The sequence below is a fragment of the Salvelinus alpinus genome, chromosome 15 (assembly GCF_045679555.1).
Source record: "Salvelinus alpinus chromosome 15, SLU_Salpinus.1, whole genome shotgun sequence".
NCBI lineage: Eukaryota > Metazoa > Chordata > Actinopteri > Salmoniformes > Salmonidae > Salvelinus > Salvelinus alpinus.
In genome coordinates, this window is record NC_092100.1 from 46479500 (window position 1) to 46493776 (window position 14277).

The 14277-nt window shown below is 42.3% G+C and overlaps 1 protein-coding gene and 1 pseudogene across 1 annotated transcript in view; both read left to right on the plus strand.

Annotated features, from left to right (window-relative positions):
* Positions 1 to 1919: 1919 nt before the first annotated feature.
* LOC139539336 (transcription termination factor 2, mitochondrial-like) lies at positions 1920 to 2809 on the plus strand (annotated as a pseudogene).
* Positions 2810 to 3053: 244 nt separating this feature from the next.
* LOC139540183 (ankyrin repeat and BTB/POZ domain-containing protein 3-B) overlaps positions 3054 to 14277 on the plus strand; it is a 164853-nt gene continuing 153629 nt past the window's right edge. The window contains exon 1 of the mRNA XM_071343788.1: positions 3054 to 3237. Coding sequence (XP_071199889.1) covers positions 3129 to 3237 — 109 coding nt within the window. The 5' untranslated portion in view covers positions 3054 to 3128. The remainder of the gene's footprint in view (positions 3238 to 14277) is intronic.

Genomic DNA, 14277 nt, shown 5'->3' on the forward strand with positions numbered 1-14277 from the left:
TACTTGGGGAGGCCAACTGTATATCCTAGGGCAAGGTTATGGTTGGGCAGAAAGGCATGTAGGTACGTCATTCTGCCGCACAACATGCTGTTGATTTTAGGTTGATTTCATTACATACTGGGCGCATTGTGCACCTCGCTATTTTTACACAAGGCATTTTCTCATATCTCATTTTTGTCATTTCTTCAGTTGTGACACTGAAGCATGTGATTGTCTCTAGCAATTTAGAAGCATTCAAATTTAGGCTGATCCTAATGGTATTGATTAATGCTTTTGTTCTTAATACAAGCAAGGACATTTTATAGACTGATAACATTGAGTTCAAGCATCAATCTGTAATACAATAGAAAAGAAAGTTGTGCGATCAAAGAGCTAATTGAAGTGATTTTTACAATGATGTCAATGGGCGCCGGTCCCCAAAAATGGTCCAGCCACCATCTTCATCCCTGACCTCACTACAAAAACCATGATTACATGAGCTAAATACAATATACAATAGGTACTGCTGATTTGATAGATCTAATTTATATTCTATAGTACCTGCCTGGCTGCCTGTATATAAGCCATTATCCTCAGGTGCCTTTTATGTTGATGCAGACTTACAATAATGAGTCTCAATTTCCTCTCAGTCATTAGATTGGAAATCTGCAGACATTTCCTGAGCTGGGCTAGAACAGCTTGTGGAGCTGGTGATCAAGCGGTGTGATTAAGCCCCAACTGTGAGAAACTCTGCCTCTCTCGGTTCACTCCAATTCAGCTCTGTGCTGATTACAGTGATCAGTGTCTGTTCTGTTTTCTGCTGCTTCTGAGATGCATCGACTGCTATTTGATTTGAAATGTACATTCGCCAAAACACCCTAATTACTGGAAGTGTATGGTGCAAGACTGAAGCTCTGAGGGAGAAAATTATATTTTCCTTCTTTATTATTTTAGTATGCATTTTCAGCTTGAATAATTTTAGTCTGCCTTTTAGTTTGAGTCCCTTAAGAGATGAGTTTAGATGTTTGCAGTATCTCTCTTCAACTGTGCATTACCGTTCATGTACACTTGGTTGCGCTGTGGTGCAGTTGCAGATAGTACCATACAGCCAGTCCACCAAAGAAGCAAAGTTCAGTTTCATAACAAAACGTCACATCCACTGGCTAAGATATTTATAATTATAAGCAGGGTGGTTCGTACCCTGAATGCTGATTGGCCAACAGCCATGGTATATCAGACCGTATATAGCAATGGTATGACAAAAAAATTACTCTTTACTGGTCTAATTCCGTTGGTAACCAGTTTATAATCGCAATAAGGCACCTCTGGAGTTTGTGGTATATGGCCATAGCTAAGGGCTGTATCCAGGCACTCCGCATTGTGTTGTACATAAGAATAGCCTTAGCCGTGGTATATTGGCCATATACCACACCTCCTCAGGCCTTATTGCTTAAATAACCCTCAGGTACTACTGTTGGCTAACTAGCTTATATACCGTTATGTACTTATTTGTTGTTTCTATTTGGAAAGTACAAGGGATGTGAAAGAACTTGCATGTGAATTTAAAGAACAGTTTTGTCCTCCAAACATCGTCAAAGTATCATCACAATTCATCCTGCTTTAGCAGCCTATCATAGCTGTCAAGGCAGCTAGCTAGCTAGCTGGTCAACTGCTATCACACACTGACAAACCAATGTTGTTATGACTGATGTGATATTTGTACAATTCTTCATTATTACTAAGTTATTTAGTGCTGAGTTTATGTTCGCTTTGTGTTGATTCACAACAAATCGTTTTAGTGTATTTTTTATGGTCACGGATCTGTAGCTAACTAGCTAGCTAGCTATCTTGAAAATGTCTGTTACAGTATATCATGCCTAGGTCAGACCTGCATTGATCTGTGACTGTGCACCCATGTCGTGATTAGTTGCAACGTACCTATGAGTTCACTGACAGCGGGTTCAACATCTTCCCCCTCTCAGGCCCTTATCAACCCCGGGGGGGGGGGGGGGGGGGGGACAGCAGAGAACCATGTGACTGTGGAAGCCATCTATGACCTCTCAGTGGACATCCAGAAGAGGCACCAGGGTTGGGCCCTGCACCCGAGCCCTGCCTACATGAGTGAGATGGCCAGCCTGCTGCGAGACATTGGGGCAGAGGGCCTCGTGATCGCCTGGGTCCTTGAGCTCTACCCCGAGGCGGTCCTCTGCAGCCCGGAACAGCAGCAGGCCTAGAGAGAGCTGTGGAGATCCATCTGACTGGCATCATCGAGAAGTTCCTTGCCTCCTTCTTCACCTGCTCCAGCCATCACGCCAACCAGAGGGCCAACATTGACTACTTCCAGTTTGCACCTGAACAAGCGCATCGTCACAAAGCTGATGGCCAGCACCCCCATAGTTTCAGCTGCCCTGCGGGGCAGAACGAGGAAATTATCCACTTGGAGCTGAGGGTCGATGCGACCAACATGAAGATCTGGCTGCAGAAGCTGCTCAGTCAGAACCACTTCGTGCTCCTCAAGCCCTCAGAGGTCCTGAGCGACAACCTGCTGTTCCTCGAGACAGGGGGCTTCACCACTGCTGAATTGCTCCACCTCCTCTCCAAGCTCAGGGGCTTTGTCACCAAGCTCAACCGGGACAGCATGCGTCTCAACTTGGCCTACTCGAAGGAGACTCTGGGCTGCTCAGATGCCAAGATCGGGACACGGTGCTCAACTGCCCAGCCTTGCTCTACTACCCTGAGGCCATCCTGGCTGAACTCTTTGAAGGCCTCCTCAGAGCTGGCTCAGATTATAGAGACTCCAACCGTTCTGGAGCTGACCATACAAATATAGTTATTGTATGCAAAGTTCTCATATTTGGGAACCCTATTAGATTGTTTTTATTCAATTATTGCTGGTATGAGAACGGGAGCCCCTATCAGCAAAGTAGTGTGTTTGCGGAAAGCTGAGTATTTTGGCTATTGATCGGTGTCTTCAAATCTTTGGTATGACTTACTACCATATATGGGCATGTACACATTATAAGGCTAGGCCGAGCCGATGACCTCATTTCAAGATGGCTGCTACCTACATTCCGGTTAGCGTTGTGAAGTATAAACAACATAAACACGCAATATGTTGATACACACCGAAAGCCGGGACTCCACAGATCATGAGGATATCTTATTTCTCTGCCTGTGACCTACCATTATTGACCACCAGGCCCGAGAGTCAAAATGTTTATTTTACACGTTTTCACCAAACAGCAAACATCTTACAAGGTAAGCTTCGATTTGGTCTGTGTTTGAACTATAGCTACATGGGGATATCAATAGAATCCTTAGGTTGGTAGAAACAAATCGTGCCTATTGCCAATGTTATCTGATGATGTATGACTTAATGGCAACATCGAATGTCCCCCGAGTGACTATATGTTGCCTGCTTAGGCATCCATATCCCCTGTATGTCCCCTGACACCACCACAATGTTTGAGAGAGGTTGGTGTTGTAGAAATGTAGTTTTTATAGTGAACAATAACTTTTAAGCACATCCAGTGTGCAAAAACTGTGCAATTACCACATTCAGACATTTTAGATAGGTTGAAAGGACACATGAAAGGACACTGAATAAATACCCCATAACACCACTACAATGTTAGTGTGAGGTTGATATGGTAGAAATTGTGTTTTATACTGAACAAATAACATTTAGGGATTGCAAATATGTAATAGCACTATAATTATATAATTTACAGACATATGCCACTTTGGAGAGGTTTAGGTGTCACACCATACCTGACATCACTTACAAAAACATCTGCCCATTTCTAGTTGTTAGGTCTATCAATCCCATTTTTTAAAAATATTGTTCACATGTTGTGGAAGCCATCTGATGTGTTTCCAGCTCTTGGCATTAATAATTCACTTATAGCTTGTCAATGAAAGAAAAAGAAAAATAATATAAAAAATAATTTAAAAAAACGGTTATTTTGTGTGTGCTTGATCTTGTGTATTCTGAACTATGTAACTCCTATCTATCTTCTGATCATTTCCTCATATTCGCCCAGATGTCTTCTTTCCAAATATACCACGTTTTTGCATGTCAGAATCATGTAATTACACATGAATAGCAGTTACTTTTGGGTATGTCTTTTTAGGCGGAAATCTACATTTTGCCATTACATTTAAGAGGTTATGATGTACGGACAGGCACTAAGAAGGACTTTGAGATTAGTTCAGGTAAACTGCAGTTGTGGAGGAGGAGAGACCACTATTCAGCCCTGTTGCCCTGTTAAATGGGGGTTGATTGACCTTGATTTCATGGTCTAAAACGCAGATCCATGTGATGATGTCATGGTTAACATTCTCATATCACAAGAGGAAGGAGACTTGAATCAGAGTTTGGCTTTATGCTGAATGGTATTATTAAGGTCAGGAGAAAAGCTTGCCTTGAAAGTAGTCTCATGCAGCAGACATCTCCTCCCTAAGTGCATTTAGCCTGGGGATGAGGTTACCTTGAAAGAGGCAACACTTGAGCTTATCCCTGTATTTAAATAATGTTTTGATAATAATTATATTTTTATATTTTATGATGCAACGTTGAATAAAATGCAATGTCAATTGAATGTGTGTGAGGAATTGCCTATGTATTAAAACCAGCCAGTATCACTGTGGATAACATGATCTATGATAGTCCGGGTAGTTATTGGTTAACTATTTAACTATCTGCATTGACCCTTTTTGCATAAACTCTTTTGACTAATCACACACTCCTGTTGCTTAGTCACTTTATCCCTACCTACAGTGCATTCGGAAACTATTCAGACCCCTTGACATTTTCCACATTTTGTTACGTTACAGCCTTATTCTAAAATTGATTTTTTTTAAATCCTCATCAATCTACATACAATACCCCATAATGACAAAGCAAACACAGGTTTTTAGAAATGTTTGCAAATGTATTAACAATAAAAAACAGAAATAACTTATTTACATAAGTATTCAGACCCTTTGCTATGAGACTCGAAATTGAGCTCAGGTGCATCCTGTTTCCAATGATCATCCTTGAGATGTTTCTACAACTTGATTGGAGTCCATATGTGGTAAATTCAATTGATTGGACAAGATTTGGAAAGGCACACACCTGTCTATATAAGGTCCCAAAGCTGACAGTGCATGTCAGAGCAAAAACCAAGCCATGAGGTCAAAGGAATTGTTTGTAGACCTCTGAGGCAGGATTGTGTCGAGGCACACATCTTGGGAAGGGTACCAAAACCTTTCTGCAGCATTGAAGGTCACCAAGAACACAGTGGCCTCCATCATTCTTAAATGAAAGAAGTTTGGAACCACCAAGACTCTTCCTAGAGCTGGCCGCCGGGCCAAACTGAGCAATCGAGGGAGGAGGGCCTTGAACGGGGAGGTGACGAAGAACCCGATGGTCACTCTGACAGAGCTTCAGAGTTCCTCTGTGGAGATGGGAGAACCTTCCAGAAGGACAACCATCTCTGCAGCACTCCACCAATCAGGCCTATGGTAGAGTGACCAGACGGAAGTCACTCCTCAGTAAAAGGCACATGACAGCTCGCTTGGAGTTTGCTAAAAGGCACCTAAAGACTCACCCCACAGCATGAGAAACAAGATTCTCTGGTCTGATGAAACCACAATTTAACTTTTTGGCCTGAATGCCAAGCATCACGTCTGGAGGAAACCTGGCACCATCCCTACAGTGACGCATGGTGGTGGCAGCATCATGCTGTGGGGTTGTTTTTCAACAGCATACACTGGGATCAAGGGAAAGATAAACTGAGCAAAGTACAGCGAGATCCCTTGATGAAAATCTGCTCCAGAACGCTCAGGACCACAGACTGAGGCGAAGGTTCACCTTCCAACAGGACAAAGACCCTAAGTGCACAGCCAAGACAACGCAGGAGTGGCTTTGGGACAAGTCAATTTGAGTAGCCCAGCCAGAGCCCGGACTTGAACCCGATCTAACATCTCTGGAGAGACCTGAAAATAGCTGTGCAGCGACGCTCCCCATCCAACCTGACAGAGCTTGAGAGGATCTACAGAGAAGAATGGGAGAAACTACCCAAATACAGGTGTACCAAGCTTTTAGCGTCATACCCAAGAAGAGTAAGGGGTCTGAGTACGTATGTAAGTGTGATATTTATTTTAATACATTTGCAAACAATTCTAAAAACATGTTTTTGCATTGTCATTATGGGGTTTTGTGTGTAGATTGATGAGGATAATTTTTTTAATTCCATTTTAGAACAATGCTGTTACGTAACAAAATGTGGAAAAAGTCAAGGGGTCTGAATTCTTTCCTGAATGCACTATATATGTCACAGGAGGCTGCGGAGGGGAGAACGGCTCATAATAATGGCCGGAACGGCGCAAATGGAATGGCATCAAACACCTGGAAATCATGTATTTGATGTATTTGATACATATCACTGATTCCACTCCAGTCATTACCCACGAGCCCGTTCTCCCCAATTAAGGTGCTGCCAACCTCCTGTGCTGTGTACATATCTACCTCAATTACCTCATACCGCTGCACATCGACTCAGTACTGGTACCCTGTGTATATAGCCAAGTTATCATTACTCATTGTGTATTTATTCCTTGTGTTATTATTTTTCTATTATTTCTATATCTTTCTCTCTGCATTGTTGGGAAGGGCCCTTAAGTAAGATTCTCACTGTTAGTCTACACCTGTTGTTTATGAAGCATGTGACAAACACAATATGATTTGATCTCAGTGTCTCAATGTCTCAGTATTGCTTTCGTCCCTTTAGGAGGCATGTGTTTTGTACAGAGTTTTTGTTTCTTTGCAGATAGGATTACCAGTATTTGAAGTGCTAAAATCAAGTATCAGTTCATTGGGAATGCATGTATTACCTGTGTGTATAGGTCTATCACACTGTCATCTTCAGTGTAATAGCCAAACACTGCAACTGCAACACCTTATGGAAGAGTTGATCTACAATGATAAAACATGTTTTTTAACTGCAATCTTCTCTTATATTGAAATGAGTGGAAATGCATTTATTATATACAGAATCAAATTTGGTCTGCTTTTCGCATGCCATACAATAGATATGAGTGGTTTTATATTAGTGTGCACATGTTAATTTCAAGGCAAAAATCTATATGCAGCCTTGCTAAGCATGTACCCCAAGCCTTAGCAACACATACTGTACTGTAAGCTTCTTTTAAAGGCCTTTCGTAATGTGCTAAAGCCTGCCGGAGCCCTTGAAACATGCTCAGAGTGCATTTTAATGGGGAGTGAGCAGCACAGCTAATGAAGTCATGACTTTATGCCTCAAGGTCCCCAGCTCAGATGAAATGTAGATGATGGGGTCACTGCCAAACCAACAGACTGGGTTAAGCCTGTGTTTGAAATGGCACCCTATTCCCTATAGAGTGCACTACTTTTGACCAGAGCACTATGGTACCCCAGGTAATCTTAGGTTTCATTACATACAGTCGGGAGGAACTACTGAATATACGATTAACGTCAACTCATCATCGTTCCTACCAGGAATATGACTTTCCCGAAACGGATCCAGTGTTTTGCCTTCCACCCAATACAATGGATCTGATCCCAGCCGGCGACCCTGTGCGACGCCGAAAAAGGGGAAAACGAGGCGGTCTCGTGGTCAGGCTTCGGAGACGGGCACATCGCGCTCCACTCCCTAGCATACTACTCGCCAATGTCCAGTCTCTTGACAATAAGGTTGATGAAATCCGAGCACGGGTAGCATTCCAGAGAGACATCAGGGATTGCAACGTGCTCTGCTTCACGGAAACATGGCTAACTCAAGGGACGCTAACGGAGTCGGTGCAGCCAGCTGGTTTCTTCATGCATCGCGCCGACAGAAACAAACATCTTTCCGGTAAGAAGAGGGGCGGGGGGGTATGCCTTATGATTAACGAGAAGTGGTGTGATCATCATAACAACACACAGGAACTCAAGTCATTCTGTTCACCTGATCTAGAACTCCTCACAATCAAATGTCGACCGCATTATCTACCAAGGGAATTCTCTTCAATCATAATCACAGCCGTATATATTCCCCCCCAAGCAGACACATCGATGGCCCTGAACGAACTTTATCTGACTCTTTGTAAACTGGAAACCACACACCCTGAGGCTGCATTCATCATAGCTGGGGATTTTAACAAGGCTAATCTAAAAACAAAACTCCCTAAATTCTATCAGCATATCGATTGTGCTACCAGGGCTGGAAAAACACTAGACCATTGTTATACGAATTTCCGCGACGCTTATAAGGCCCTCCCCCGCCCCCCTTTCGGAAAAGCTGACCACGACTCCATTTTGTTGATTCCAGCCTACAAACAGAAACTCAAACAACAAGCTCCCGCGCTCAGGTCTGTTCAACGCTGGTCCGACCAATCTGAATCCACGCTTCAAGACTGCTTCGATCACGCGGATTGGAATATGTTCCGCATCGCGTCCAACAACAATATTGACGAATATGCTGATTCGGTGAGCGAGTTCATTAGGAAGTGCATTGACGATGTCGTACCCACAGCAACGATAAAAACATTCCCAAACCAGAAACCGTGGATTGACGGCAGCATTCGCGTGAAACTGAAAGCGCGAACCACTGCTTTTAACCAGGGCAAGGTGACCGGAAGCATGACCGAATACAAACAGTGTAGCTATTCTCTCCGCAAGGCAATCAAACAGGCTAAGTCTCAGTACAGAGACAAAATCGAGTCGCAATTCAACAGCTCAGACACAAGAGGTATGTGGCAGGGTCTACAGTCAATCACGGATTACAAAAAGAAAACCAGCCCCGTCGCGGACCAGGATGTCTTGCTCCCAGACAGGCTAAACAACTTTTTTGCCCGCTTTGAGGACAATACAGTGCCACTGACACGGCCCCCTACCAAAACCTGCGGGCTCTCCTTCACTGCAGCCGAGGTGAGTAAAACATTTAAACGTGTTAACCCTCGCAAGGCTGCAGGCCCAGACGGCATTCCCAGCCGCGTCCTCAGAGCATGCGCAGACCAGCTGGCTGGTGTGTTTACGGACATATTCAATCAATCCTTATCCCAGTCTGCTGTTCCCACATGCTTCAAGAGGGCCACCATTGTTCCTGTTCCCAAGAAAGCTAAGGTAACTGAGCTAAACGACTACCGCCCCGTAGCACTCACTTCCGTCATCATGAAGTGCTTTGAGAGACTAGTCAAGGACCATATCACCTCCACCCTACCGGACACCCTAGACCCACTCCAATTTGCTTACCGACCCAATAGGTCCACAGACGACGCAATCGCAACCACACTGCACACTGCCCTAACCCATCTGGACAAGAGGAATACCCATGTGAGAATGCTGTTCATCGATTACAGCTCAGCATTTAACACCATAGTACCCTCCAAACTCGTCATCAAGCTCGAGACCCTGGGTCTCGACCCCGCCCTGTGCAACTGGGTCCTGGACTTCCTGACGGGCCGCCCCCAGGTGGTGAGGGTAGGTAACAACATCTCCACCCCGCTGATCCTCAACACTGGGGCCCCACAAGGGTGCGTTCTGAGCCCTCTCCTGTACTCCCTGTTCACCCACGACTGCGTGGCCATGCACGCCTCCAACTCAATCATCAAGTTTGCGGATGACACTACAGTGGTAGGCTTGATTACCAACAACGACGAGACGGCCTACAGGGAGGAGGTGAGGGCCCTCGGAGTGTGGTGTCAGGAAAATAACCTCACACTCAACGTCAACAAAACAAAGGAGATGATTGTGGACTTCAGGAAACAGCAGAGGGAGCACCCCCCTATCCACATCGACGGGTCAGTAGTGGAGAAGGTGGAAAGTTTTAAGTTCCTCGGTGTACACATCACGGACAAACTGAATTGGTCCACCCACACAGACAGCGTTGTGAAGAAGGCGCAGCAGCGCCTCTTCAACCTCAGGAGGCTGAAGAAATTCGGCTTGTCACCAAAAGCACTCACAAACTTCTACAGATGCACAATCGAGAGCATCCTGTCGGGCTGTATCACCGCCTGGTACGGCAACTGCTCCGCCCACAACCGTAAGGCTCTCCAGAGGGTAGTGAGGTCTGCAGAACGCATCACCAGGGGCAAACTACCTGCCCTCCAGGACACCTACACCACCCGATGTCACAGGAAGGCCATAAAGATCATCAAGGACAACAACCACCCAAGCCACTGCCTGTTCACCCCGCTATCATCCAGAAGGCGAGGTCAGTACAGGTGCATCAAAGCAGGGACCGAGAGACTGAAAAACAGCTTCTATCTCAAGGCCATCAGACTGTTAAACAGCCACCACTAACATTTAGCGGCCGCTGCCAACATACTGACTCAACTCCAGCCACTTTAAAAATGGGAATTGATGGAAATTATGTAAAAATGTACCACTAGCCACTTTAAACAATGCCACTTAATACAATGTTTACATACCCTACATTACCCATCTCATATGTATATACTGTACTCTATATCATCTACTGCATCTTGCCATCTTTATGTAATACATGTACCACTAGCCACTTTAAACTATGCCACTTTATGTTTACATACCCTACAGTACTCATCTCATATGTATATACCGCACTCTATACCATCTACTGCATCTGCCATGCCGTTCTGTACCACCACTCATTCATATATCTTTATGTACATATTCTTTATCCCTTTACACTTGTGTGTGTGTGTAAGGTAGTAGTTGTGGAATTGTTAGGTTAGATTACTGTTGGTTATTACTGCATTGTCGGAACTAGAAGCACAAGCATTTCGCTACACTCGCATTAACATCTGCTAACCATGTGTATGTGACTAATAAAATTTGATTTGATTTGATTTGATATGGGCCTTGTTTAAAAGTAGTGCACTATAAAGTGAATAGGGTGCCATTTCAGATGCTGCCATAGTCTGACCATAGGGGGGAGAGATACAGTTTACTGTTTTTTTTAAATCACTTTGGTACTATTTTCACACGTACAAACTCCAAACTGGTAACACTTGTAACCCAGCCAGTCTAACATTCAAAACATTTCATTGTGCATTCATTTTGTTTGTAGACATTTTTCACCACACAACCATTGATCCAAATATAAGTTTACTTTGAAATATAGTGAGTGCATTGGTTTAATCACCAAAACACAACAAAATGATATTTTCTCACTGTATTTATTTTAACAACAGTTAATCCAACAGCATAACATATAAGACACATGTTTCAAAATTGCCCGTTGAATGTAGTATGCTAGTTTTCACATTCGGCTATAATGTACACTCAATTTTGACTTTAGGTCAAATATCCATAATCTCTAGGTGTGATCATTCTAGGTGTGATCATTGAAGACATCTTTCACAATGTAATCAAATAAAAAAAATTAAAGAAATTTAATGTTTAGCAGGCACTAGTTTGAATCAAGCCGGTCTTGAGCATTTGGCTATAGGTTCTCATGGAAATCGCAGTAAATATCCTCATTGTTCATGCACCTGAGGAAACCCTTTTGGCATGGCGAATCCAAGCCTGGCATTGGTTTGGATTGAAATCATTGCATGCCTCATCCACGGCCTGAAGGAGAGTGGTACGCTCATGGGGATGGCAGTCATACATCTTCCACCTGTATTGTAATTGTGTATTGTATTATATTGTATGTTTGCATTGTAGTCATCATGTATGTGGCTCAGTTCATAAGAGCATGGCACTAGCAACACCAGAGTTGTGGGTTTGATTCCCACTGGGGTCACATACCAAAATGTGTAGACTGTTGTCACTTTGGATAAAAGTGTCTGCTATGTAAATGGCATATATTACTGTATAGGCCAATGCAATTTTAGGTAAGCAGTGTTACATAGCACATATCTGATCTTGTCAATATCAGATTTAAAATTTAAAAAACTTACTGTGAAGTAAAAGCATAATAGTCATCATCTTAGTAGTACATTTGAGTATATACCATACTTTTTATGTTTCTACTTTACAAACATACATTTTCATGATGTAGTTCTCATAATCTGCAGCAGACAAACCAGTTTACATGTATAGGTTTACCGAACGGTTAAGTGATCATCAATTGAGAGCATTCGGATTAAGTAATAGCACAATGTCTTATAAAAATAATCATATCAAAAGGAGTGTGAGCTTTGCATTGCAAAAGGCAATTACTTTATGTGAGCATGTATTGCAATTGTGAAACATTTGCATTTCTCTATGAAACACTGATTAAGTTTGGTGAAAAAGTGACTGTATGATTTTGTGTGTTGTACTTAGTCAATTGAAAATGCACATAGAGTTTTCGTAACAACTGACGTTTTGATTATGTTTTGAGTTTTGTACTGAGAGTTGTGAAAATGTACCACATACTTGTGAAAATTGCACCAAAGCGAGAAAAAAACCCTGTAACAAGACCGCTTCATCATTCCCCCATATCCTGTATCATTAACAACATGGGCCTGTAGTCATGGCAATAGCCAAATGATAAGTACATGTTAATGAATTTGGGTTTTCCAAAGGATATTTTAATTGAATGGATATTAGATGTCTACTTCTGAGTCATGTACAATTTCAAAACAAGACAGCTATAAGGGTATGTTCGGAGACATTGGAGTCCCAAAGGTTCACTTCATCTTCTACAGTCGGTTTCAATGTCAGTGACTTCTCCCTCATAAATTGTCACACCAAGATGCATCTCAGTAATCTCCAAATTGCTGCAATCTTTAAAAACAGAGTACCATCTACTGACCTCTATTGGTACTACCTGAACTTTTCATGAAAAAAAAGTAACAGATTGGGGAATGAGGGATTGAATGGTTGAAAGAATTATAAATGTTTATTTAGAAGTGTGGCAGCTTTGTTTATGCATTTGTACAGATTTTTGTAAAAATATTTGCTTTGAATGTTTCATTTATTTTCAAACGTTAAGTATATTTTTGACATTCTTAGTTTTTTATACAGATGTGCCTTGTTGCAACTCAAAATAAATTAGCTTAGTTCCTACTTTACATTTCCTCTCGTGCTTTTTGAATTTAATGCATGGAAAATATAATGTGTAACAACGTTCAAGTACCCTTAGCGAAAGTAGCTAATTATCAAGGTCAATGTTTTTATTTTAAAAGTAACTAAATTGCTTTTACGCTGAGTACTTTTTAAATTAGCTACATTATTAAACTTTTACTTTAGTATTTTTTTTCGCCAGTCATGTTAATTCTACTTGAGTAAAATGTCATTAAAGTAACAGTACTTCTACTGGAGAAGGATATTTCAGTAGTCTTTCCACCCCTGACAGTATGTTCTCTGTTAAAAGATTTGCTTCCATTTGAGTGTAATGAACTAGACCCTGCTAGGTGTATAAATGCAAATGATGTCTTCACCTCTCGCTCCCTCTCTCCCTCTCTCTCTGTCCTTGTTCCCTCTCAATGATGATCCCTGTGTGCTGCTCTACGGTGACTATGTCAGTCTGAATTATATCCCAAAGCAGGAGAGGTTAATAAGAGGGAGTATAAATTGTTATTTTCCATTTCAAACGTGACACCAGTTATTATTAGCCTGGGTTACACATTGCTTTTATGGGGCATAACTCTGGGAAAATATGAAAATAGATGACACCTGCAATTAAAATGTATGATTACCAGCTGCGGCGACAGCATGGCAGAGTATTAAGGTGGTAAATATTCCATGTCTGGGGTCAGTAGGGCTTGGAGAATTAATGTGTGCTGTGACCACCGCTAAGAATCTTCCTCCTCAGCTGTTATAATACCAGGATCTCCCAGGCATAATTGGCTTCCCAAATGGTACCCTATTCCCTATGTAGTGCTCCACGAAAGTAGTGCACTACATAAGCTAGAGAATAGGGTGTCATTTGGGACGCACCCATAGTTTCCCTCAGTAAAGGTTACCCTGTTTCTTATGGGAAGAAGATTTATACTGTACTCTGACAAGACCTGTAGCTTTCAATCAAATGGCACGGACTAAACACTCTTGGGTCTCATATCTTGAGCAATTTCCCCATAGTCACTTTCTTTGTGTTATAAAAAGGTTGTCTGATTGGATGTTCTTAAGTACTTTGATACACAATTATATAGAGGACATCAGGTCATAATCTGTTTTACAGTAATCTGTCTTTCTGTCTGACAGTAATCGGTCTTACTGTTTTTGCAAAGTCAAGTTCTAAGAAACTGGTTCACACATCACATTCACCCACATCCATGACATTCGATCATGTTTTTATTGTTGTAGAAAGGGAAATAAATTGGTTTCAGGGGGCACTTTGTTCTCTATGTCTTGTCTTATGTCTCCATCTAGTGGATCATTTA